Below are 24,090 nucleotides of genomic sequence, written 5' to 3' on the forward strand. Positions count from 1 at the left end.
GCCAGGACCTCTGTGTTGTACACAAAATCCAAACAACTTACAGTCTCACATGCCTATATGATCCCCTAAATCCTAGTTGGCTCCTTTTGTTATCTATATGTCCCTGGTGCATTTTTACTGCCACACATCCCATGCCCGAAATATTAAAATATTCAGCACTTTGAGACCCAGTCCAAAAGCAGGAATTGTGCCACTCAGTACATGTAAAGGGGTTATATAGAGCTCAACTATGAAATACAAAAATGGTCCACAGTGTGAAAATAGATATGGGGTTCAGGAGACACCTCTCTTAAGATATTCTAAAGCTAAAATGGCATTCAGGCAAGGGCAAACAGGAGCAAGTACAACTCAGGTGTAGAGTTCTCACCTGCTGGACCGGTGAGGTGTTTTTTTTTTGCAGATGTAATTCTGCAACGTATTTGGCACAATTATAGTGCATTAGTTGTGGATTTATACAGGATCATGCACACAGTTCTGCTTTATTAGCAATGCTTCCCCAGTGTTATTGTATTACGGCTAACAGGACAGGGACTCTTGAACTACATTGGTACCTCGGGTTACAGATGCTTCAGGTTACAGATGCTTCAGGTTACAGACTAACACAGAAATAATACCTCAGGTTAAGAACTTTGCATCAGGATGAGAACAGAAATCGCGCAGCGGTGGTGCAGCGAGAGCAGGAGGCCCCATTAGCTGAAGTGGTACCTCAGGTTAAGAATGGTTTCAGGTTAAGAATGGACCTCCAGAACGAATTAAGTTCTTAACCCGAGTTACCACTGTATAGCGCAACAAAAGTGAGAAAAATAAATAAATCAGAACGTTTGTGCTATGAAAAGTTACAGCATTTCAGGAAAACTGCAGGACGTGCACCACTTAGAAAGAAAGCAGCATGACTGTCCCAAAACCTTTCCACTGCAAACATTTTTGAAAACAGGAACACCTATATACCACCATAATACCACCATGAGGACAAATCTTCATACAGTAAATGTATTATGAGTGTTGGACGTATGTGGGTTTGGTTGATGCTCTGACTTACGCAGGGAATAGACTTGCTCAAAATTTACTCTAACTTTTATTTTCTTCAATCCTGGTTGATAAATGCAATATATATCCTTTCCGAAGAGGTAACAGGGAAATGGAAGGAACCTGATGCTAGAAAAATTGTATTTGCCTGGCTAATCTTTTTAAATTTCTAAATGACAATAGTCAAAATAGCAAAAGGTTTAAACACTGAAAGAAGAAATGATATTCAAACCAGGAGCATAAACTCCCTGATCGAAAAAAAAAAATACTCCTGATTTTTTTTTCTAAAAGGAGAGTTTGTTTTTTTACTAATTAACATCAGAGCTACTGAGCAATGTTATTTTCAAAGCCGATGGGAAACTTTCCAAGGATTTAAACGTGCTTTGAAGCAAATGGGGAATCCATCTGCCGATAAATCGAACCCCAGCAGTTCCAGCCTCAAATCCTCCAGCATGCTGTAATTTAATATTTAAATAAAATACAAAGTGATTTGGGTGAGAGCCCAAGATTTGCTTTCTAGAGTCAACTCACTGGGTTACTTTTTCAGCAGTGGCTGAGAGCAATGAGACAGGATTGGGAAGCGATCCAGCACCAAGCAACAGCAAATGTGGATGCTAACTGCCTCCATATGTGCAGCCTTAAGGCGCAGGTGTCAAACACATTATGCTACCCAATGCTTTTTGAAAGCAACTTCAAGGGCTCCGTTAAGCTTGCAAAAGCCAATCTATTCCAGCAACTTGTCCTTTAACACAGCCAGCCAGTAGCACACGCAAGATCACCCACCGCTTGGAGTGATTAAACCAGCGTGCGGGACATGGCCAACCCAACTGTATCAAGTTATTGGTGAAGTTTCAATTCTGATGCTCAGGTTTCTTCAAGCTTTCCCTCCTCAATGGTTTTATGTTTGTGGGTGCACATGTGATTTAATTTCCTGCGTTTTTCTTTTTATAGTGGTCTAAATAAATCATTCAAGGAGAGCATGAGGAAGCCTCCATTTCGATTAGCCCCAGCACGTCCAACAAGTAGATTGTGATCTACCGGTAGATCACTGGATGTCTGTAGTAGATCACTGGTAGATCACTATCTCCCCCCAAGGAAGCTCAACAACCTTGACCTGAACCCCAGTTTTTAATTGCACTCTTGGGAGTTGGCCATCCCTGCTCTAGAGGATAGAAGATTCCAAGCAGATTCCATGGGGAAGATTCCACCTTGAACTAAGGATAGGGGAGGCCATCCTCTCAGTCACCCTCACAAATGTGCTTGGTAGAGACATGGGAGAGGATCTTCTCAGTGGCTGCTCCCAGACTCTGCACCAAAAGCAGCACAGCAAAGTCACGTACCTAATGTTCAAAGGCAAGGAGTTCCACAGCATCAGTGTTGCCACATTGAAGGATTGTTGCCTTGCAGCAAACTTTATATGGCACTTGCAAAAGTGCCAGTTCCATAGATCAAAGCGTACATACATGGGGTAAGGTGATCCTTTAAAAAAAAAAAGCTTGTTCCCTCAAGCTGTTAAGGTCTTTACATTTCAACATTAACACCTTGACTTTGGCCTGGCAGCCAACACCACTCTCAGGGCGGAGGTGTAATATGCTTGCAGGGTCTCACTCCCTTCGGCAATATTTAAAAAGCAATTAAAGCCACACAAGAGCAGCTCCTGGTGCCGCCTGCATTATTTAAAAGAAGTACCTCCTTTTCTCAGTCACACAGACTTCTAAGCTGAGGCTTGGAAGGACAAACATACATCAACTAAAAGCAAAGCACACAATCACTGCTCCTCTCAGTGCTTGGCCACTCCAAGAAGGCAGGTGAGCAGAGAGGAAAAACAAGGAGGGTAAGTTGGGTCAGGAAGCTCCAGAGATCAGCAGTGGAGCCCCTGTTGGGATGTGGGCCTCAGTCAGTGCCCAGCGGTGAAAAGTTCCTAGTAAAAAGGGGCCCTTGTCTAGGGAAGGGCCTAAGGCATCCTCCATATTGGGCCAGTTCATCATGAGATGGAGCTAAAGTCTGTACCCTCTTATTTCAATGCAGGTTTTAAAGGACAAATTAATATAAATACTTTAAGATATACATGGAACACGTTTATGTAAGAAAAGAAAAGGTTGTCTAAAGGCTGCCTATCTGGCTTCTTTTTTCTGTTTTACGAAGTGATTTCTGTTCCCTAAGAGCAGCTGGCTGGCTTATGGGACTCCTGATGCCACGACGCACGTTGAAATCAATGCAGCAAATTCCCTGAGAGTGACAGGTTTTCATGATGTGTTGTCACTTTCTGGGTGGGATTTATATATTTAGCATATATACAAATTTTATGTTCAATTTCCCTTTAGTCTTAGAGCGAATGGAATGGAAAATACATGAAGTTTACACGAAATATGTAAAAAAAATTCCCCCTTGGAGCAATGGCACATCGTTACGATAATTTGCTCCCAGCAGATCTTGCCATGTTGATTTCAGTGCATATGACAGGAGCAGCCACATGCACTAGGTAGCTGCTTGTAGGTGGCTGAAATTACTTGTTAAAGATTGACAGCAGGAGTGAAACCCTGCCAGCATATTGCACTTCTGCTCCAAGAGCTGCTCTGGCTGCCAGTTTGTTACCTGGCCAAAGTCAATGTGTTATTACTGGTATATAAAGCCCTTAACAGCTTGAGGGGCACCTTTCCAGCCAATCCAATCAAAGGGCGACTAATCCATTAAACATTGCCACAATCATAATCATGCTGCTAATTTACTGCCTTTCCCAGGAGCTAGAATCTCTGTGTGGCTACCCCATGTGGTGAGTCACTGAACTGCAGGTGACAGCCTTCTCAGTGAAAAGCTTTCTGGGCTGACTCTGCCCACCTTAGGGTACTCCTAGGGAAGCTGCTCTTAGCCCCTGATGGACCCCAATGCCTTAGAAATGGAAAAGCAGGTTCAATGTGGGGAATTTTTGGCAGGCAGAGAAAGAGTGGAACTCACAGTGTTTCCCAAATGTGGGTCTCCAGCTGTTTTTGGACTACAACTCCCATCATCCCTAGCTAGCAAGACCAGTGGTCAGTGATGGTGGGAACTGAAGTCTGAAAACATCTGGGAAACACTGCTCTAAACCCAAGGCTCGGTGTGTTAATTGCATTTGGGCAACTCATATCTTGTCCAGTTTGGCATTAAATGCCAGTCAAGGAGATGAGAAAGTAAGGATGATTTAGAACTACGCTTTTCGGTGATTGCTGAAACTTTTTTTGTCTAGGCAAGTCTATCCCGACACATAGGTATTGATAGGTTTTAATCATTTTTTACTGTTAATTTTTTAATCATCTTTAAAGGTTTTCCATTTTTCTTAACTAATTTTATTGACGATTTTAATATTTCTTCTAAACCGCTGAGAAGTTTTACCACAATCAAGCAGTATATACATTTTGTTAAATAAAAACAAAAACACCAAATGTGGCATCCAGTCTCAACTTCTCCTTGTCCTTATGTGGGTGATCAAAAATTGTGTCTTATCTGTCCTGCTTTTACTTGCTTTTTTGTTCTTTCCATACTGGAATAGCAAAAGAATAAAAGGGAGGAGGACTGAAAAGTGAGAAGGAAAACAGGTTGAACTTGAGACGTCCCGAAAAACCATAAATTCACAGGAATGTGAGCATAAATATGTAGCTAATCATAAAAAGTTCCTGGAAGGCTGAATATAGTCTGGGGCACAAGCTAAAAAAAGTTCTTGGAGCCAGATGGTCTGACCCACATGGCCAAAGATGGTGGTATCCAGTCAAATATAACTGGAGTTCAAAGCAGGAGGTGGAAGACCCAGTGGCAATGCTAAGGAGTACTGTGTACAGGTCTTATTTATCCCTGTTGGAAATTTGTTTTACTTCACGGTCAAGCAGTCATGTTAAAATCCTAAAGATTTGTTTGTTAGTTGGATTACTAACACTTAGTTATTTTCAGATGTAAAAATGAAAGCCTGAACATACCTACAATGCTTATAGCAAGTCTCTAAAAGTATGAATGGTATTAATAATAAATCCCATGTGTGACAGTATACATGAAGAGCTAATGATTCATGGGCATGTGCCAAATTTGTGGTGATATTTATGGGAAGCTGTAGGCAAAAGGTTTCCAAATGGCTTGTAACCAACATAATGTGACCAACATTACATGAGACAATTAATTGATGTTGTTGTTGTTTACTTGTTTAGTCATGTCCGACTCTTGCCTTCTAAGCAAGACCCTGTGCATACAACACTTTGGAGCACCCAAACTTAGCACTAAGCAGGATCACAAACTTTCTTAGTGCTGGACTCAGGAGAGTGAATGGGCACACTATGGAGCTCCATCAAGGAGCTCTTGGTGAGGTCATCAGCATCATAGTAATAGTAACAGTAACAGTAATAGTAGTAGTAATAGCCCACTCATCTGATTGGGTTTCCAAATTCCACACTGAAAAGGAAAGAAGTCTCTTCCTTCCCTTTTAAACTCAAACTTGTTGTGATATTAAAGAGAGACTCCCAAAACCTTTTCCTGGTGCTGGTTTTAACCTTTAAAGCCCTAAACCTTTAAAGCCACAGCCTAGGACCCTCGTACCTACGGGACGGCCTCTCCTGGTATGTCCCAAGGAGGACCTTACAGTCTTCAGATAAAAACATCTTGGATATCCTGGGCCACAGGGAGGTTAGACTGGCCTCAACCAGAGCCAGGGATTTTTTGGGCATGGCCCCGATCTGGTGGAACGCTCTGTCACAAGAGACTAGGGCCCTGCGGGACTTGACATCTTTCCGCAGGGCCTGCAAGACGGAGCTGTTCCACCAGGCCTTTGGCCAAGGCACAGTCTGACCCCCTTCTCTCCTTCTGTAGTCTTCATAGAACTCTAACCCAATGGTTGACATTAATTTGATTCTGAATTGATTCAAGAATGTATTTTAATTAATTGACTGTGCGATTTTATGTACACTGTGCTATTTTTACCTGTTGTTTGCCGCTCTGAGCCTGGCTTTGGCAGGGGAGGGCGGGATACAAATAAATTATTGTTGTTGTTGTTGTTGTTATTATTATTATTATTATTATTATTATTATTATTATTATTTCCCACATATCCATGTGAAGCTTGATCTTTGTTGTGACCTTAAGGGGTGGATGAAGAATCGCAAATGTTCTCAAAAGTCTCCTTCTTTCTTTAAGACTGCAACAAAATTGGGCTTAAAGGGGATGGGGGAGCTTCTTTCTCCTTCCCCATTCAAGCCTGATTTCTCTCTGATGGGAGCAAAAGGTATTCTGATAGGTGGGTGGCCCTGCCCATCTGTGAAATTTGACTCATAAGGGAGATCCTGATAAGCACCTGGCCCATGGTGACAAAAACGGTTCCCGCCCCTGCTCCAGATGAACCCACCTATTCAGCCTAGCTAGGGAGAGCTTGCACTTGTCACATGGATCTTCCCACAGGCAGGAGGAAGCTGAATGAAATTGCCCCTCTCTCTGCTCAGCCTGAGCAGCTGTTTTGGTCTCCGTGGATAAAGATGAAATTCTGCCCACATGAATTACTAAACTGGTACAAGAGCCTCTGCTCAGTCCCAGTGTTCTGTCCTGTTCTACATTGGCTGCTATCAGCAACAAAGCAACCCTGTAGCCCTCTGGAGAATGCTGAATAAATACCTCCTTTGCAACCCTGTGTAACTAATACCCTTTTAAAACTGGAAACAGGGAGCTGGAGAGACGGTGGCAGGAGCAGAGGCCAAGCATCAAGCCTACCAGACATTAGGCCATGTCGGGAATTTTGCAACAAATCCAAGAGAGATCTTGCCTTGTCTGCATTGTACAGTGGTTCTTAACAATGAGCATATAATAAATGTACAGTCTGCAGGAGTTTATTACACAGCGTATGACCCAGTTTATATAGCCATAAACATCACCAGCTCTCTGCTTCTCTGATTTACAGTTCCCCAGCCTAATTATGAAGCTATGTTACGTTGCAAGAAAGGCTCCAGTTGTATATGGCTTTTATTTAGGGTTACTGCCTCTCCCAGACAACCATTCAACGGCAATTTTCTACTCATTTGGGCATGGGCCAGCCTTTGATATACGGTAATCTGCCAGTAGGATTTAGAGCAGGACCCTGGGACTGGGGGACAAGGAATTTAACAACCCCCGAGGACGACATCTTCAGTGCAGGGTGGCTCCCCAGATGTTGCTGACCTGCAACTCCCATCAGTCCTAGCCAGCATGCCAAATTGCCAGAGATGGTGGGAGTTGTAGTCCAGTAACATCCAACAATATATGGACACTGAGCACCAATTTGAGTCACAGTGGTGGACCAAAACGTCACTTTGGCATGACTTCGCTTGTTTTCTGATGTAGGTTTGACTGCCTCTCAAAATATCACCGCAAAACTCAGCACAAGGGGAGTAGCAAAGGAAGGGGAGTGGAGAGCGTGGAGCACCATGGATGGCACTGGGGCTGCAGGGCTCCCTCCAGCGCAGAATGTGACATGGGACGCATGCAGCACATGGCCTGCAGAGCTCCCCAGTCACTGCCATCCTCCTGGCCACCCTCCAGCTGAGGGGGAGGCAGCAGGCGGACTCCCTGCAGGCTCCACACAGTGTGCCCTGTCCCAGCTCAACGCGCCCAGTGGGTGGCTAGCCCCGCCCATGGCAGCTAGCCCCATCCCCTGTGAGTGGCACCTGTGTGCAGGGCATGTGCACTGCCCCTGGCACCCGAGTGGCTAGCTATGCCACTGCACAAGGGGCCCTGAGGTGAAGATGAGGGAGATGTCAATATATGGTTGCCACTTTGAATCAAGATGGTGGACCAACAATAGGACTTTGGCATTCTTGCACAAGTTTTTTGGAATAGGTTTGGCTAACTCTCGAGATATAATTGCCAAACTTGGCATGAGGGTTCCCAAAATGGGAGCAGCAAACTTCACCGTTGTTTGGATTCCAGATGTCATTTTGAATCAACATGGCAGACCCAAACATCCTCTTGGTGTGACTTCACCCACCCCCACCCCCATTTTCTTAATATATGTTCTCAGAGTGGTTTAACTGCCAATACCCCTTCACAGGGAGTTCCGTGGATTGCAGCTCTGTGAGGGGGAATAGTGATATCCTAACAAATCTCAGCACCCTTGACAAACCACAGTTCCCAGGATTCTGGGAGAAGACATGCCTGTTTAAAGCAGTATAAAAGTGCTTTAAATGTATGCTGCATGAATGTGGCCTAGATGGGCCTTTGGTGGCCTGATCCTGCAGTCAGGCTCCTCTTGCATTCTAGTGAAATACAATTCCTAAGACAAACAGGACTGTGCCTGCAAAACAGCTCCTAAAAGGTGGATTATAGTGCAAGATAAACAAAAACTGAGTGCTCTGCATGCACAGAGGAACAGCACCATTTGATGTGGGATTTATCTAGCCAGCTTGCTCTGATAAAATGAGCAGAGGCCATATAGACATGGTACTGACGGCTTGTGGGGAGGGCCAGGCTCCCCTCCAGGCTCCCTCAGCCAGGCATCTCCTGAGAATATGGGCCTCTCTTGTCATAAATGGAGTGTATAACAGCGTTTGCTGCATGAAAGCATTCCATTGTTATTTTTAGATGGGGAATTTGTCTGTTTGCTCTGCCCCAGCAGCATCCTGAGCCGAGTGCAGTTAAGGAGATTTGTTATACTGGAAATAAGACTTTACCTGGACACCGTGGGCAGCAGAGCTGTGGCACATGCACTGGGTTGGAGCAATGTAAGTTCGGGCACCTTATTCTGTTGCACAACACGTTCCCATTCTGGAGAAATAAGTTGAAGAGAAGAAGGGTTATTTCTGTTTAGCACCCTCAACATGTAGAGCGCTTTACCAATCCCGGCCTTGCAATAGATTTCCCGTTTTATGGATGGAGATTAATAAACTAAGCAAGATATCCTTCCTAACTTCAGGCAAGTTCATGTAAAATTCCACTATGGTGAGCAAGAAATTGAGCCCAATGTAGAGTTATGCAAATTAATGGGTGGAGTTTATACAGACATTGGTCGTCATGATCCTCAATAACTTCCATTGAATTCTATGGGGCAAAATAATTGGGGTTCAATTTGAGATACCCTTAGGAGCAGGGATGGATTGATGTACCCATTCACCATGTCCATTCCATTCTGCATTAATCTATGATTTTTTTTATTTAAAAATGCATATTTGAATGTATTTTCTCATAGACACTTCTAAATCTACAGTCCCCAAACACAAATTTTAACATGCATTTTGCCGCATTGTTGAATCAAGGATTGAGCCAAGGCATGCAAAACCCAAACGATAACTGTACCCCTCTCTACATATTAGCCAGGGCAGTAGAAATCAGGTTAGTTCACTTCAAAAGGCAAAACTGAATGACATCTTTTAGTTGGATCACTAACTAAATTGTAAAAATCAGGTTTATAGCAATCCCTGTGATATATAGCTTGCCCATCATAACAAAGGGCATTCCTCTCTTGTGCACAATGGTCACCATCTGACTGTCAGCGCTGAAAAGCAATAGAATTAGCTTCAAGGAACGTACCTCTGAGCAGAGACAGTTAACACAGTAGACAATCCCATAGGGCTCTAGGTATGGATGCCACCTTTCACCTACGCGATACTTTTTATCTTGGAACACACAGTAAGTCTCTGAGTCTGCAAAAGAGAAGAGGCCAAGCTGTGAAGGGTGAGCAAGGGGGTAACCATCATTTTAGGAACGTAGGAAGCTGCTGTATACCAAGTCAGACCATTGGTCCATCTAGCTCAGTATTGTCTACACTGACTGGCAGTAGCTCTCCAGGGTTTCAGGCAGACAGAAGACATCCCCAGACCTATGTGGAGATGAACTTAGGATCTTCTGAAGGCAAGGCAGATGCTCTATCCCTGAGCAATGGCCCTTGGGGGTATCTTGCTGTAGAGCTAAACTTCCCCATGTTTATTTATTTATTTAGCAAGATTTAAATCCTGCTTAAGCCACTAATACCTTCACATGGCTTCCATAACTCATAAGAAATTAGTGGTAAAATAAAACTTTAAAAGCAAGTACGGTAGGCATAAAGATGGTCAAAGTATAGATAACATCAGCGGTTCCAAATTGGAGATTGCATTTGGAAATTGATCTTAATTTTGTAAGTTTCCACTCTGTTACTGCATATTTTATCATTCCATTCTATTTTAGATTCTAATTGAAAATGAACAGAATGTTTTGTGGAAAACCAAATGCCATTTTTGAAGAAGAGGAAGAGAAATAGGGAGGAGGAGGAGGAGAAATATAACATCCTGCAGAAGAGGAAATTCAGAGTGGAATGGCAGCAATGGGGTGCTTAACACTTTTCCTAACTTCCCTTCCCCTCTCTTGCTCTAAATGCACCCTGCCAGAATATTAACATTAAAAGAATTTTGTCCACTACAGCATTCTGTTTTCCCACAGTGGCCAGAACTTATTTTTTAAAAGATGCCAAACATTTGCTGTTAAAGGAAATGGGAAAGAGAGCAAGCTTCCATTTCTGGTTGAATCTTCTAGCCTTTGTCCTTAGCTTTGCCTTCAGCGATGAGCCACTGAACCTGATTGTGTCTCTCTGTGTGCTGTTTAACCTGCTTGCCTTCCTTTCTAAGACCCTGCTTCTCTCCAGGCAGACATACAGTTAGCCAAACGGCCCTAAAGCCTTAAAACAATAACAACAACAAAACCACCAACCACCTCAAGGTTGTGCTATTGGGTAAATGTACCAAACAACCCACCCACATATAGTGTCCTCCTTTATAGAGAACAAGCTGCCAGAGGACAGGCCTCCATTTGAAGGCATTGTCTATTTCCAGGGCTGCCTGGCCCAAGTCTTGTTTAAAACTAAAGAACACTAAGAAGGGAGAGCAGGAGGGCACTTGAAGTTGTCCATCAACAATCAGCACTTGGATAGCAGACTGAGCATAGGAACATAGGAAGAGTCTGCTAGATCAGGCCAGAGGCCCATCTAGTCCAGCAGCCTGTTCTCACAGTGGCTGAACAGATGCCTTTTGGAAGCCTGCAAGCTGGACATGAGTCCAACGACACTTTGTCTACTTGTGATTCCCAGCAACTGGTATTCAGGGGACGAAGGCCCCTCTCAGTGGAGGTAGAACCTAACTGTCATGGCTACTGCCTTGTCCTCTATGAATTTGTCCAATCCTTCTTTCAGAGTTGATGGCCATCACTGCCTCCTGTGGGAGTGAGTTCCACAGATTAATTATGTGCTGTGTGAAGTACTTTCTTTTGTCAGGCACAGCAACCACCTGGTCACAGTATCTTTCACTAGCATGACATACACCCCTGTTTAAATTTGCATTTATACATAGAAATCACTATAAGCAAATGTTATGCAAATCTGTTTTCTCTTATTTTGGCCACACTCTTCCCATGGTTCCACCTTGAACCCCCTATTGTTCTGAAGTATCTCCACAAGAGATGACATACATCACAGCAGTGGTTCTCAAACATTTTATTTTTTTAATGTCACTCCCATGGAAATTGCTGAGGGTCTTGGTGAACCACTGAATAAAGTTTTTGTTTGTTTGTTCTACAAATCAAACCACACATACAACTTATATTTTAGTGGCTGTGGTCTTCTCTTTCTAATGGAATGGCCTCTAGTCAGCAGAGGCCTCTTGTGACGCATGGTGGAATTTAACTTAAAACCTCAACTCAGGTTCAGCATTCATTTTGCTTCTGTATTTAGGATTGAGGGTGGCAAAGGATGAAGAGCCCACACTCTACTTTGGCTTGAGCAAAGCGGTCTCAATCTCCATTTTCAGAAATAAATAGAATCAAATGCAGGGCCAAGTAGGTATATTCACAAGTCTCACTATCTGAGCGTAATGCATTCTCAGGAAATTGTTTGTTAGGTGAATGTTTGCATAATGAATTGAAAAATTTCATTGATCCCTATTGGGGAAAAATTCTCTTATTTGTCAAATCTCCCTCCCTCCCACTCCTCTCCTCTCCCTCCCACCCACCATAGTTTCTAGCAGCAAAGCACAAAATAGTAATGCTTGTTTAAGGTTGCTTATTTGTTTACAGTACTACATGCAGGTCCGACTGTTTGGATATCTGAACCTGTGCTGTGTATAGCAAGGTTTGGGATCTAATTCCTTGTGTTTGGATAAGTGAATTTTCATCCGAGTGTTTGAATAGCAGGACCTGCATGCATTCTTAACAGTTCTGCAAGTTTCCCGAAAGCACTTGAAGGAGCTTGCAAAGTAGTATTGGCCAACAGACCTCAGATTGATAACTTCTGCACCATAGAAGAGTTGTTGTGAGATGGTCATTTAAGCCTGGCCAATATGATCTGCTTTCCTTCCTCCTGTCTAAAAACAGAGTGCAGGCTGTGTGGAGCACTGTGGTGGTTTGTGTGAAAAGATCTGCTTCCACTTCAGTCGGCTGTGGGATGAATGAGGCTTTCATGTCTGAGAAGCAGTGAACTGGGGATGCCACCGACAGCCCCTTGGTGATGCTCCTGCTTTAGACAAAGCTATTTGCACAGCTCGTTCTTGTGAATAAGCTCAGCCGAGCAGAGAGAATGCCTCCCTTGGATCACGTCCATCTCCTCCTTCCCTTTTGTATCCCTCTACTTGCCAGGGAAGTTTGGTTAGAGTTGGGAAATATGCTTGTTCTATGGTCAACTACTATCACATAATGTTGAGCAATACAAGAAATAAGCCAGAGAAAAGTGGCAGGTAAGGCAGGGAATTCCATGGTTTCCAAGCAGCTTCAAATGAGATTTCCATGGCCAGCCCTACCATGAGACAGAGTGAGGCAGTGGCAGAGAGTGGACAGAACTATGGTAAGAATTCAACATTGTGCTCTTCCAATTGCCCTGTCAGTGCAAGCATTTCAGCTTGCCCAACAGAATAATCTCCCTCACCTTCTGCCATGCACTGTTCTGGGGGTTTCCAGACTTCCCAGATTTTTGGGTGGGTGGTGAGGAGAGAGGAAAGAGAGGGTGGGGGAGTCCCACTGCACTAGTGGAATTCATTTTGCTGGTTCCTTCTGGCACATGTACATCTAGCCCTATGTATTCTACATGGTCTGTCCTATTGCCCCCAAGGTGGAAAATGTTGAGGAAAAAGGCTATCTAAACAATCAAAGGGGATGGAGCAACTCTCCTGTGAGGAAAAATTACAACATCTGGGGCTTTTTAGTTTAGAGAAAAGATGAGTAAGAGGGGACACGATAGAGGTGCATAAACTTATTCTTGATATGCATAAAGTGCATATCCTGTCTCATGATACTAGAACTCAGGGTAATCCAATGAAACTGAATGTTGGAAAATTGAGGACATTTATTTGCACAATGTATAGCTCAAGTGTGGAATTTGCTCCCACAAGAGGTAGTGATGACCACCAACTTGGATGGCTTTTAAAGAGGATGAGACAGATTCATGGAATGCTATTGCACTCAGAGCTTGCTTGCAGGCTTCCCACAGGGGTATCTGCTTGACCACAGTGAGAACAAGATGCAGGAGTAGATGGCCCGTGGTCTAATTCAGGAGGGCTCTTCATATTTTCTTAAGCTAACTTGCTTTGCTCAGGTGCAGTGGAAGGAATGTCAAAGCCAGATTTAACTGTTACTCAAGTCTGGGGTGGGGTTGTACATGGAATGGGGGCAGCAAAATGTCTTGAACAATTTCCAGTGATCGCCAAGTATGTCACCTACCATTCATGACTTTTGGCAAGCAATGTCATGTCCCATAGATTGCTAAGATTGGTAAAAACCATTCTCAGATATATATATACAGTATTTTTGTTTCCAAAGACCTCATTAATATGTTTTACTAACTGCCTGAACAATTTGTTTCCTTAAATGGTATTGCATCCTTTATTTGATTTATCTTAGATAAATATGACCTGAAAACTTCAACACATGATTTCAAAGTCATGGATGGAACCCAGGTAACCTCGGTGATGTGTCTAGCAGTGCTTAAAATGGAATGAAGCATGCTCTGCATTTGTTATATCTGAGGTAAAACAGACCCTCCAGCTATTACATTAGATTCTTGACAAGGTAATGAAAAATACACTCTTGGGGAAAACAAAGAGTTCATTCAAGATAAAATAAAATTTATCAGTTAGCTAAATAGAAAAAAAAGTTAAACATGATTAGCACAAAGGCAAATGTAACAGTAGGAACATGCAGAGTTAGGCAATCTTGTGGGGAAACCAGTCCCAAATTATTAAATGTGAATCAATTCCCCCCCCATCCCCACTAAGTCCCTCTGGACTCAGTTAGACTTACTTCTGAGTAGACATGGATAGATTTATGCTGTAAATGTTATATTCAAACAAATTCAAAGTTCATTTTCCGTATTAGTTTTATTGCAGTGCTTATAAATATGTTAAGATTATGAACATGATAATTTGACCTGTGCTGGAAGAGTTGTGCACATAAGTATATGTATTTCCTAGGGATGGTCACCTGACATTGTTTAATTGCAGCTTTCATTTTGGATTGAGCTGGCATTGCATGCATTTCCAGATGCTCAAGTTGGCTTGCATCATATTCATTCATTATGTTAGTAATTAATTTTATGATTGATGCATTTCTACAAATGGAAAAAAAATCATGGAAAAATAAAGTAGTGGAAAAAGTAGCAGAACATTTTTTCCCTTTCCTTTCCCCAACATTTCCCTCAGAGAACAGTCTACCCCACATCACTGGTGCTGGATGGGGATCAACAATGATAGTGGTGGTCACTGCTTTCATCCTGGGAGCTTCTAACCAAAACTTGTGCTTTATTGGCCAACTATTAAGACTGGATTTTGAGAAATAGTGTTTTCATTTTTCTTCAATGTTCCTGAATTCATTGTCTACAAGAGAGAAAATTCTGTGGGTGGGGATTCTTGCTGCCAATCAGCAGTGAATGAATCCATCAATACCAGTTGTTGGTGAGCACAATTAGTTGCTGCACTCAGGTCTTGCTTACGGGCTTCACTTTGGGGCATCTGGTTGAGAACTGTGGGAAGAGGACACTAAGCTAGATGGTCAAGCAGCCAGCCTCTCCTTGTGTTCATCTACAGCTCCACCTGCCTCTCCATCTGGAAACCTAATATCTAAGCTGTGTCATCATCTGCCAGGGGACAAATAAGACCACCCCTATCCATGGATCCCTAAGATCAGCCTTCCCCAACCTGGTACCCTTAGATGTTCTAGATTACAGTTTCCTTCATCCCCAGCCAATACAGATGTGCTGTTGAGCAGTGGCGGAGCTTCATGCTTCGGCACCGGGGTGGGGGTGGAGAGCAGGCAGGGGCGGGGCTGGCACTTAACCCACAGGGGTGAGGCGCACGTCCTGGGGGCATGGCACACTGCCTGCGGAGGCGTGGTGCCCAGGGGGACAGTCGTGATTTCACCCCACCAGGATCGCGCTGCCGGAGGCGGTGCGCTCCCCCGCAGTCCTCTTCCTTCCAGATGCCCTTGCTCTCATAACTACTATTCAATTTACTACTGCAATTATATCCCACCTTTTCCCTGAGGAGCTCAAGGTGGAGTAAATGGTTCTTTCCCTTCCCATTTTAGCCTGTGAGGTAGAACAGGTTGAGAGGCAATGTGTCTTACTTATTGTAAACTGCTTCACAGAGTGATTTTTCCGGGGGGGGGGGCACACAGAGGTATGCATACTCCTAAACATTTTGTGAATCTTTGTACTTTTGTCCATTTAGTGTATTTATTTTTCCCTGCTTGATCTATAAAATGGTGATGTCAAAGAGATAAACCTGACATTTAGAAAACATCTGAAGGCAGCCCTGTTTAGGGAAGTTTTTAATGTGTGACATTTTAATGTATTTTAATCTTTGTTGGAAGCTGCCCAGAGTGGCTGGGGAAACCCAGCCGGATGGGCGGGGTACATATATATTATTATTATTATTATTATTATTATTATTATTATTATTATTATTATTATTTTCATTACAATGTGGACCAAATCTAATTTCTCCCCCTTGCATTCCTGCCAGGACCGGCCCAAGACATTTCGGCACCTGAGGTGAACTACAAAATGGTGCCCCCCCCACCTAGGGAAGAAGGGGTGAATGAAAGAATAAAGATCTACATAAGGATAGGCTGCACCTGTGGATCCTGCCACCTGAGCCAGTTGCCTCACCCTGCCTCATGCATAGCTGTCAACTTTCGGATTTGAAAATAAGGGATCAGCAGCAGCCTCACCTGTCCCTGGGACAGTCTCTACGGTATATCTAACAATCCAGGATAGCAGCGGGAAACAGCGCTGGAATAAGGGAATTTCCAGCAAAAAAAGGGAGGGTTGACAGCTATGCTCATGGGTGGGCTGGCTGGCCTGCATCTCTGCATACAATCTAATCCAGAAACTACAACTAATCCAGAACGCGGCAGCTAGACTGGTGATTGGGGGCGGCCGCCAAGACCACATAACACCGGTCTTGAAATACCTACATTGGCTCCCAGTACGTTTCCAAGCACAATTCAAAGTGTTGGTGCTGACCTTTAAAGCCCTAAACAGCCTTGGTCCAGTACACCTGAAGGAGCGTCTCTACCCCTATCGTTCTGCCCGGACACTGAGGTCCAGAGCTGAGGGCCTTCTGGTGGTTCCTTCTCTGTGAGAAGCCAAGTTGCAGGGAACCTGGCAGAGGGCCTTCTTGGTAGTGGCACCTGCCCTGTGGAACACCCTCCCACCAGATGTCAAAGAGAAAAACAACTACCAGACTTTTAGGAGACATCTGAAGGCAGCCCTGTTTAGGGAAGCTTTTAATGTTTAATAGATCAGTGTTTTTTAATGTCTTGTTGGAAGACGCCCAGAGTGGCTGGGGAAACCCAGCCAGATGGGCGGGGTATAAATATTATTATTATTATTATTATTATTATTATTATTATTATTATTACCGTATTATTATTATTATTCCCCATCTGTCTGCCACTGGTGTCAGATAAGCCTTCCAGGTTCAACCCACAGAGGAGGTTGACCTGGAGGCTGACCCGACTAGAGAGCACTTTTCCCAGGGCTTTCTTGGAGCTGCCCATACCATAGGCTCTGCCCTTTGCAGGTTTAAGGGCCGTGTGCATGCAGAACCAATTGATACATTCAACCAATTGAACCATTCTGATACATACAAATGTGCAGAACCACATGCACATTTTTCCAGGGTATGGATTGTGTATGCAGGAGCTTACATGTATCCAGGTGTAAGTACAGTACAGTGGCTCTTGATCACCTGGAGGTTGGGATGAGTCCTGTATCCACCTTTTCAACATTCCTCCCCATTCTACACAGATGAATGCATGGTCAGGGCTAATGAAACCAAGGACAGCAGGATTCTAGCTGGCCTTCAACAAGAGTTTTACTCACATTTTCCTTGTTCTGTTTTACTTCCCTCGATGAAAAGGAGGCAGAGCACACAGGCCAAAAGGAATCTAACGTTTTCCAGTGTCCACTTTTTCCTCATCTTTGCTGTAAAGAAAAGGAGGGGGGGAGGGGAAAAACACATTTGCTGTCAAAGAAAGCTGAAGCTGTAGAAGAAAACCCAAAGGCTATTTACAATGAAATCCTCAAAGATGATTAGACTCAGACTAGAAATTAGCTGAACTGCTGGAGCAGGAGAGAACTCTGTAGAGGTCTTTTGCTAGTGCAGCATTTTTCAAGCTTCCTACCCTCTGGGAACTCCTGACACATTGATTTGTCCACTGCAGAATCTCTTTGGGATTGCAAAAGATTCTGAGATTCTAGGACACACTTTCATCTTATGCATTGGTGCAGATACAATGCTAAATGATGGTTTGGTGCATAGTTGGGCCACCTATGGCCCAACCTCAGTCTCATCTTAGCCTGCTCATGTGATCAGTTCAAACATCTAGCAAGAGGAAACTTTCACTTCCCCGGCTGCCTGCTAGGTGAGGATGGAATGGAGATTATGTGTGTGGAGTACTGTGGGACCCAGGTGGCGCTGTGGGCTAAACCACTGAGCCTAGGGCTTGCTGATCAGAAGGTCGGCAGTTCGAATCCCTGTGACGGGGTGAGCTCCCGTTGCTTGGTCCCAGCTCCTGCCAACCTAGCAGTTCGAAAGCACATCAAAATGCAAGTAGATAAATAGGAACCGCTATAGCGGGAAGGTAAATGGCGTTTCCATGTGCTGTTCTGGTTTGCCAGAAGTGGCTTTGTCATGCTGGCCACATGACCTGGAAGCTGTACGCCGGCTCCCTCGGCCAATAATGTGAGATGAGCACGCAACCCCAAAGTCGGTCACGACTGGACCTAATGGTCAGGGGTCCCTTTACCTTTACCTTTTTAAGAGAGTACTGGGTTAGCTCTGGCCCTTCCCACAGTCAAAATGTGGAGTTGTTCACATCTAGTTTACTATCATGTGAATGAGGCTGTGTGAAGCTTGCACTTGCCTGCCCCCCTCTCCTCACTTCTTCTTCTGCACACCGCAAGGAGGAAATAGGAAACTTTAGCTTTTCATTTTCAGTTAACTGCAGTTTAGCTATGGTATACTGAAACAAGTTTAGACTAATCACAGTTTGTTGAGGTTCATATGAAAAGACAAAACTCTGGTTAGTTAAAAATAGAAGCAAAAACTTCTGTCTCCTCCTCAGAGTCACTTCAGAAGAAGGTCAGGGAGTACTTGAACCTAAAGATCTTGCAGGTTCATTCTCATTACATAATAAACCATAATTTATCATTATATCTGAGGGAGGACAATGACCATGCCCTGCAAGGTACCCAATGCTCTGCTGAGGTCAAATTTGCAGGGGAAGATCAGTCATAATAGACATTGATCAAGCTCTCATACCACAGGAACTGGAATCATGCTTTGAGCAGATCAAAATTGAACTCAGCATTTTTGCTTGTTGGTGTCTCAACATATATGCATAGTTAATGGAGACATGCATGGACTTTTTTTAAAAAAAGAAACAATTGGAATTCTGGGGGTTTTTTTTAAGTGTTACTGCTTTTAAAAACCTTAGAGCTTCTCATTTCTTATCAAACACATGAGATAAAAAGGTGGTGATGAAACAACAGAAGCTGTCTGATACTATTTCCTACAGATTAATGAAAACTGCTTCTGAGAATTAAAATAAATTAAAATTAAGAGCTACATTCAGTGCATGCTATGTTTTGGAATTTCTGATGCAACCTTTAATCCCATTCATCCTCTTTAAAAGTTGCTTAATGAGAAGAATGCTACAAAAACCAGAATTTCCAGAAGACAATGCTCTGCATGTGCATAACTATTTGTTAATTTCCTTTTTTTTAATCCAAAGTTTCCACTCTTATAAATATACATGATTAATTTTAATAAGAATCACGTGGGGTTTTTAAAAGTGTTTTCAGCAATAGTTTCTTTAATTCCCGCTTTTGCAACTGTTTCCACCCCTCATCATCATCATCAGACCGGCACCCCCCCCTTTCACAACAGCTAAAACCTGGGGGGGGGGACATCTGCTTTCAAGGAAATGGATTAGGCTGTTAGTGCACAATATTACCCAATACAGTGTGCGACAGCTTTTCCTAGTCCAGTGTCCTCCAGATGTGTAAGACTACAACTGTCATCAGCCCCATCAAGGCTGGCTGGGAGTGATGGGAGTTCAAAATATGTGAAGGGCGCCATATTGAAAAAGACTGGAGTATGGCAAAACCAAGCAAGTTACGTCTCTGGGTAGGCCAACCTCATCTTCACCACTGTCCCTGCTCCCCATCCACATGCTTTCTCTATCCAGACTCAACTCACACAATCACCCAGGGGAGAGTGCAAGGCAAGCAGAGAGATAGCAGATCTATCTCCTCAACCTTGTCACTGCTTGCATACTCAGAAAGCAGAGGTGAGTAGGCATGGACAGATTATTGCATTGCATTTATATCCCACCTTTTCTCCAAGAAGTTCAAGGTGGTATGCATGGTTCTCCCCCTCTGCATTTTATCCCACACAACAACCCTGTGAGGTAGGTTTGGCTGGGAGGCAATGATTGGCTTGAGCTCACCCAGTGAGCTTCATTGAGGTGATGGGATTTGAACCCTGGTCTCCCAAAATGCTGCACTACCACTGACTCCCAGGAGGAGGAGGAGGAGCAGAAGGAGGAGAGACAGGAACACTGTGGTCACCAGTGGCAGAACTTGGTGTCTCAAATTTCAGTGACACCCTGTGCGATTCCAGAATCCAGCATCTCCCCACCTCTAAAATGACCTTCCAACATAGGAAACTCCCTAATACCTGCTCAGATCATTGACCCACCTAGCTCAGTACTGTATTATCTATAAATTCTGGCAGCAACTCTCCAGGGTTCTGGATGGGGCTGCTTCCGAACCTTACCTAGAGCTGCAAAGGCATAAGACTTGTAGTGGTTGTTTTTTCTGCGATAACCATGTGCTCAGCCAATGAGCTCATCCCAGTGGGGCTTTAGATTTGTGTTTTTCCAATTCCTTGGCAGCAACACTGGTCAGAATTTTGCAATGTTTTGAAGTAGCTCTGAGTTAGTCACTCCCTCCACCTAACCTGCTTACAGGGTTGTTGTGAGAACAAGTGAGAAAAGAATGGCAAAGCATTTCACATGTTGTGAAGAAAGCAAAAGAAATTTCTAAATACTACTTCTATCATAGCTTAGCTGAATTTCCACCATGCCTTTGGAGAAGATCTGCTCATAAGGTCTGTGTCCAATCTTAGGATGGAAACCACAAATCTTTAGCCCTCCAGCTGTGTCTTCTTTCAGCAACAGGTAGGTAGCCGTGTTGGTCTGACGTAGTCGAAACAAAAAATAAAAGAAATTCCTTCCAGCAGCACCTTAGAGACCAACTAAGTTTGTCATAGGTATGAGCTTTTGTGTGCATGCACACTTCTTAAGGTGCTGCTGGAAGGAATTTTTTATTTTGTTTCTTTCAACAAGAATCCCTTATTCAATCTCTAAGCTATATTTTAAAAAACCCCAATTACCTGGAACTTTGGTGACAAGGCAGACCCTTTCATTTAGCTGTCCCTTTATTCTGACTGTGTTTTGTGCCAGGATAGCATTCCAGTACCATGTTACCAAGATCATATATCATCATTAAATTGTTGGTGGATTTTGACAGAATGCTGCTGGGGTGGTATGGGCAATCCCCCGTCCAAAAAAGAGATACCAACTAAATAGTACAAAGAATTTGCAGATATGTATCCAATCAGCTCAATTTGAGCTGGGGGTTCCTGTCACTCACCTAATCTCAAAGGTTTACATTTGTACCAGAATCCACCCTATAGCTGTTTCCAGTGAACCTGGTAGATTTTACAAAATGCTTTCCCCCATCACTGAGCTTCTGAAACCAGTACCTAAGCTTCCCCAGCAAAAGGCATGGCTTAATGAAATGCAGAACTCAGCCACAGGGGCAGTTTAATTCAATGTCAATGCTTATCTCAGTGTTGGAACATCTGCTTTAAGTGCAGAAGATCTCAAGTTCAATCCCAGGCATCTCTAGGTTGGTCTGGGATGTTCCCTGCCTGAAACACTGGACCACCTCTGCCACTCAGTGGAGGCAATACTGAGCTAGACAGACAAATGGTCTAACTTGGTATACACCAGCTTCCTTTGTTATATGTGGAGCATGTGCCTCAGATCATGTGCAGAGTGTTTTTCCTCATCACTGGCTCACTGTAGGTGGCTTCTTTGTATCTTGGATTGGGCCTACTGGTTTCTTAAGCAGAAAGGATGCTTGGGGGATTGATTGTACCTTTCTGCTCAATGGGGCATGTGGGAGGCAGGTAAAAAGGGGCCAGAAGGACAAGCTGCAAGGTAAAGAACCATTCAAACACATGCAGCAGCCAATCCATCTTTACCCAGTTGTAAGCACCACTATTTTCAATAGGACTTCCCACCAAGTAAGTGTGCATAGGACCCTAAAGTGCTTCAAGTGTATATTGAAAGGCGGGAATGAAAGAAAGGTTTGCTGCTACTATTGTTACATCAGTGTGTTCAGTCAATTTTTTAAATGAAAAATTCAGGATGGGAGACCTAGTTATTGTGCTACAGGAAGCAAGCAAGTATGCGTGTGCGCATGCACGCACACGCGCACGCGCACGCACACAAGAGAGAGAGATGGTCTCACTGCATGGTCTCACTGCTGCTGCGTCTTAAAGACCCACAGTTTCATTTTGGCCTTTTGTCACAGCTGTCCCAAGGGTGCCACAAGATTCTCTCTCTCTCTCCCTGTTGTCTTTTGCAAGATATTTCAAGCAATATACAAAGGGATTTTTTTTTAAAAAAAGATATCAGTTCCAACTGCAGCTAGGCAAACAATATCCATCTCAAAGGAAGCAAGGCTAACCTCCCAGAGCCTATTTACTGTGCATTGGAGAGACAGCATGCCCCCACAAAATGACATAAGAGCTCAGTTGGATTGGACCAAAGGGGGCCCAGCTAGTCCAGCATCCTTTCCTCTCAGTGGTGACCAGCCAGATGCCTTTGGGAAGCCCACAAACAACAGGTATTCAGAAGCACAGCCCCGTTAGGCTTCTGGAGGCAAACAAACAAACAAACAAACAAACAAACAAAGTCTTGTGCCTAAAGCTACTCCCGAATTCAGTGGTACAGACTTACTCCCAGGTAAACGTGTGAAAGATTGCCGCCTATGAAGCCTTACCTGGAAGGCAAGTCCCAGTGATCTCAATGGGGCTTGCTTTCATTGTCGACATGTGCAAGGCTAGGGGTGTGTTGTAAAACTGCGGCCCTAAGCACACTCCGCTTGGGACGCATTAGCACTTGCTGCTGAGTAGACATGTCTGGATTGTAACTCTCACACACAGCGATCCTAACCATTTCTAATGGGAAGGAAACCCTATTGAATTCACTGGAGCTTCCTCCCAAGTAGGTGGAGTTAGGATTGCACCCTGAAATTGTTGCAACACGTGCAGCTGTCGAGGACCAAAGACGGGGGTCGTCCGCACTTTTCTGCGGAGGCAAAGCACAACCAGGTTGGTCGTGGCGTTGACTTGACTTCTGCTCAGTAAAGAGGGACCGCCGCCCGATATACTGACCTGACTTGTCAATTTCTAGCGTGCTTCTTGCCACCCTCTCAAGCGGCAGATTCCGCGACTTCCCCTCAGCCCTGAACTGGTCCAAAACGCCGGGCGGGAGGCGCGGCTTGTTCCTAAAAGCGAAGCGCGCTCTTCACAATGCACACAAGCACGGAGGGCTCCTGCTCCACTGCAAAGGGACGAATCGCACCGGCCTGCTCACTTGGTGGTATTCACCATCGAAGTGTGTTTGTGTGGTGGTGGAGGAATCTCACCGAGAGCAGCTTTCAGAGAAGCAGAGAAGGAGCGGCTGCCGTTTCAAGAACAAACGCGGAGAAAGAGAGGCGAGCGGCGTCGGGACCGTTGGATCTCTCCAAAGCTTTTGGAGTGGCCAGAGATCAGGGAGGGTGCGAAGGCTCTGCTTTTCTGGAGGGGGGCGGAGAACGAGGGACACCTGCTGTGCCGGCCGCCCACCGCCGCTGCCGCCACCTTCCCCGCCCCCCCAATGTTCTTGCCAACGAGAGCCGTCGAGTGGATGATGCGCGCCTCACCACAGATCCTCCTGTCGGGGCGGCTCTCCAAGCAGCCGCGCCTGACTGAGTGCTGAGATGCGCCTCCCACAGGCCTGGCTTTCTTTCTCCTCCTCCTCCTCCTGCCGCCGCCCCCCACCCCACCCCCCACTTTCTTGGCACACAAATGTCTATTGACAAAGGTAGCGCCGGGTGGGGTTCCTTTCCTTATTGCCAGTGAAGGTGGGGAGGCGAACGAGGACCGATGTTGTGTGATGTACAGCGCCACTGCTAGAAAACATTGGATGGAGTGGGTCAACAAAGTGCATGGGGAGGGGGGGAGCGAGGGAGCACACCAAACGTGTGTGTGTGTGTGTGTGTTGTTTTAGCCTGGCAAGTGAAGCAGCCAAGCAAGGGAATGATGCCACTTAAACAGTTACTTATTTATATAGTATTTAAATTATTTATAACCCACTCTTCATTGTTTGCACAATCCCAGCATGAGGAAGGGCCTTAACATACAGTGAAACAGACAATGTGCTTCCCTAAAACAACTTAAATGGAAATCCCCCCATTAGGAACCAAATGCTGGCATCTCTCATTCCTGATTTGCA

At 44.4% G+C, this 24,090-nt stretch overlaps 1 protein-coding gene across 1 annotated transcript in view; it reads right to left on the minus strand.

Annotated features, from left to right (window-relative positions):
- Positions 1–23,559, minus strand: part of CHRDL1 (chordin like 1) — a 50,063-nt gene extending 26,504 nt beyond the window's left edge. The window contains exons 1-4 of the mRNA XM_060270531.2: positions 22,989–23,559; positions 17,339–17,440; positions 9,532–9,644; positions 8,676–8,769 (exon numbers count right to left, since the gene is read on the minus strand). Of these exons, the coding sequence (XP_060126514.1) occupies positions 8,676–8,769; positions 9,532–9,644; positions 17,339–17,435 (304 nt within the window). The 5' untranslated portion in view covers positions 17,436–17,440; positions 22,989–23,559. The remainder of the gene's footprint in view (positions 1–8,675; positions 8,770–9,531; positions 9,645–17,338; positions 17,441–22,988) is intronic.
- Between the last annotated feature and the right edge of the window lie 531 nt (positions 23,560–24,090).

The sequence above is a fragment of the Zootoca vivipara genome, chromosome Z2 (assembly GCF_965207765.1).
Source record: "Zootoca vivipara chromosome Z2, rZooViv2.hap1.1, whole genome shotgun sequence".
In the NCBI taxonomy this organism is placed as follows: domain Eukaryota; kingdom Metazoa; phylum Chordata; class Lepidosauria; order Squamata; family Lacertidae; genus Zootoca; species Zootoca vivipara.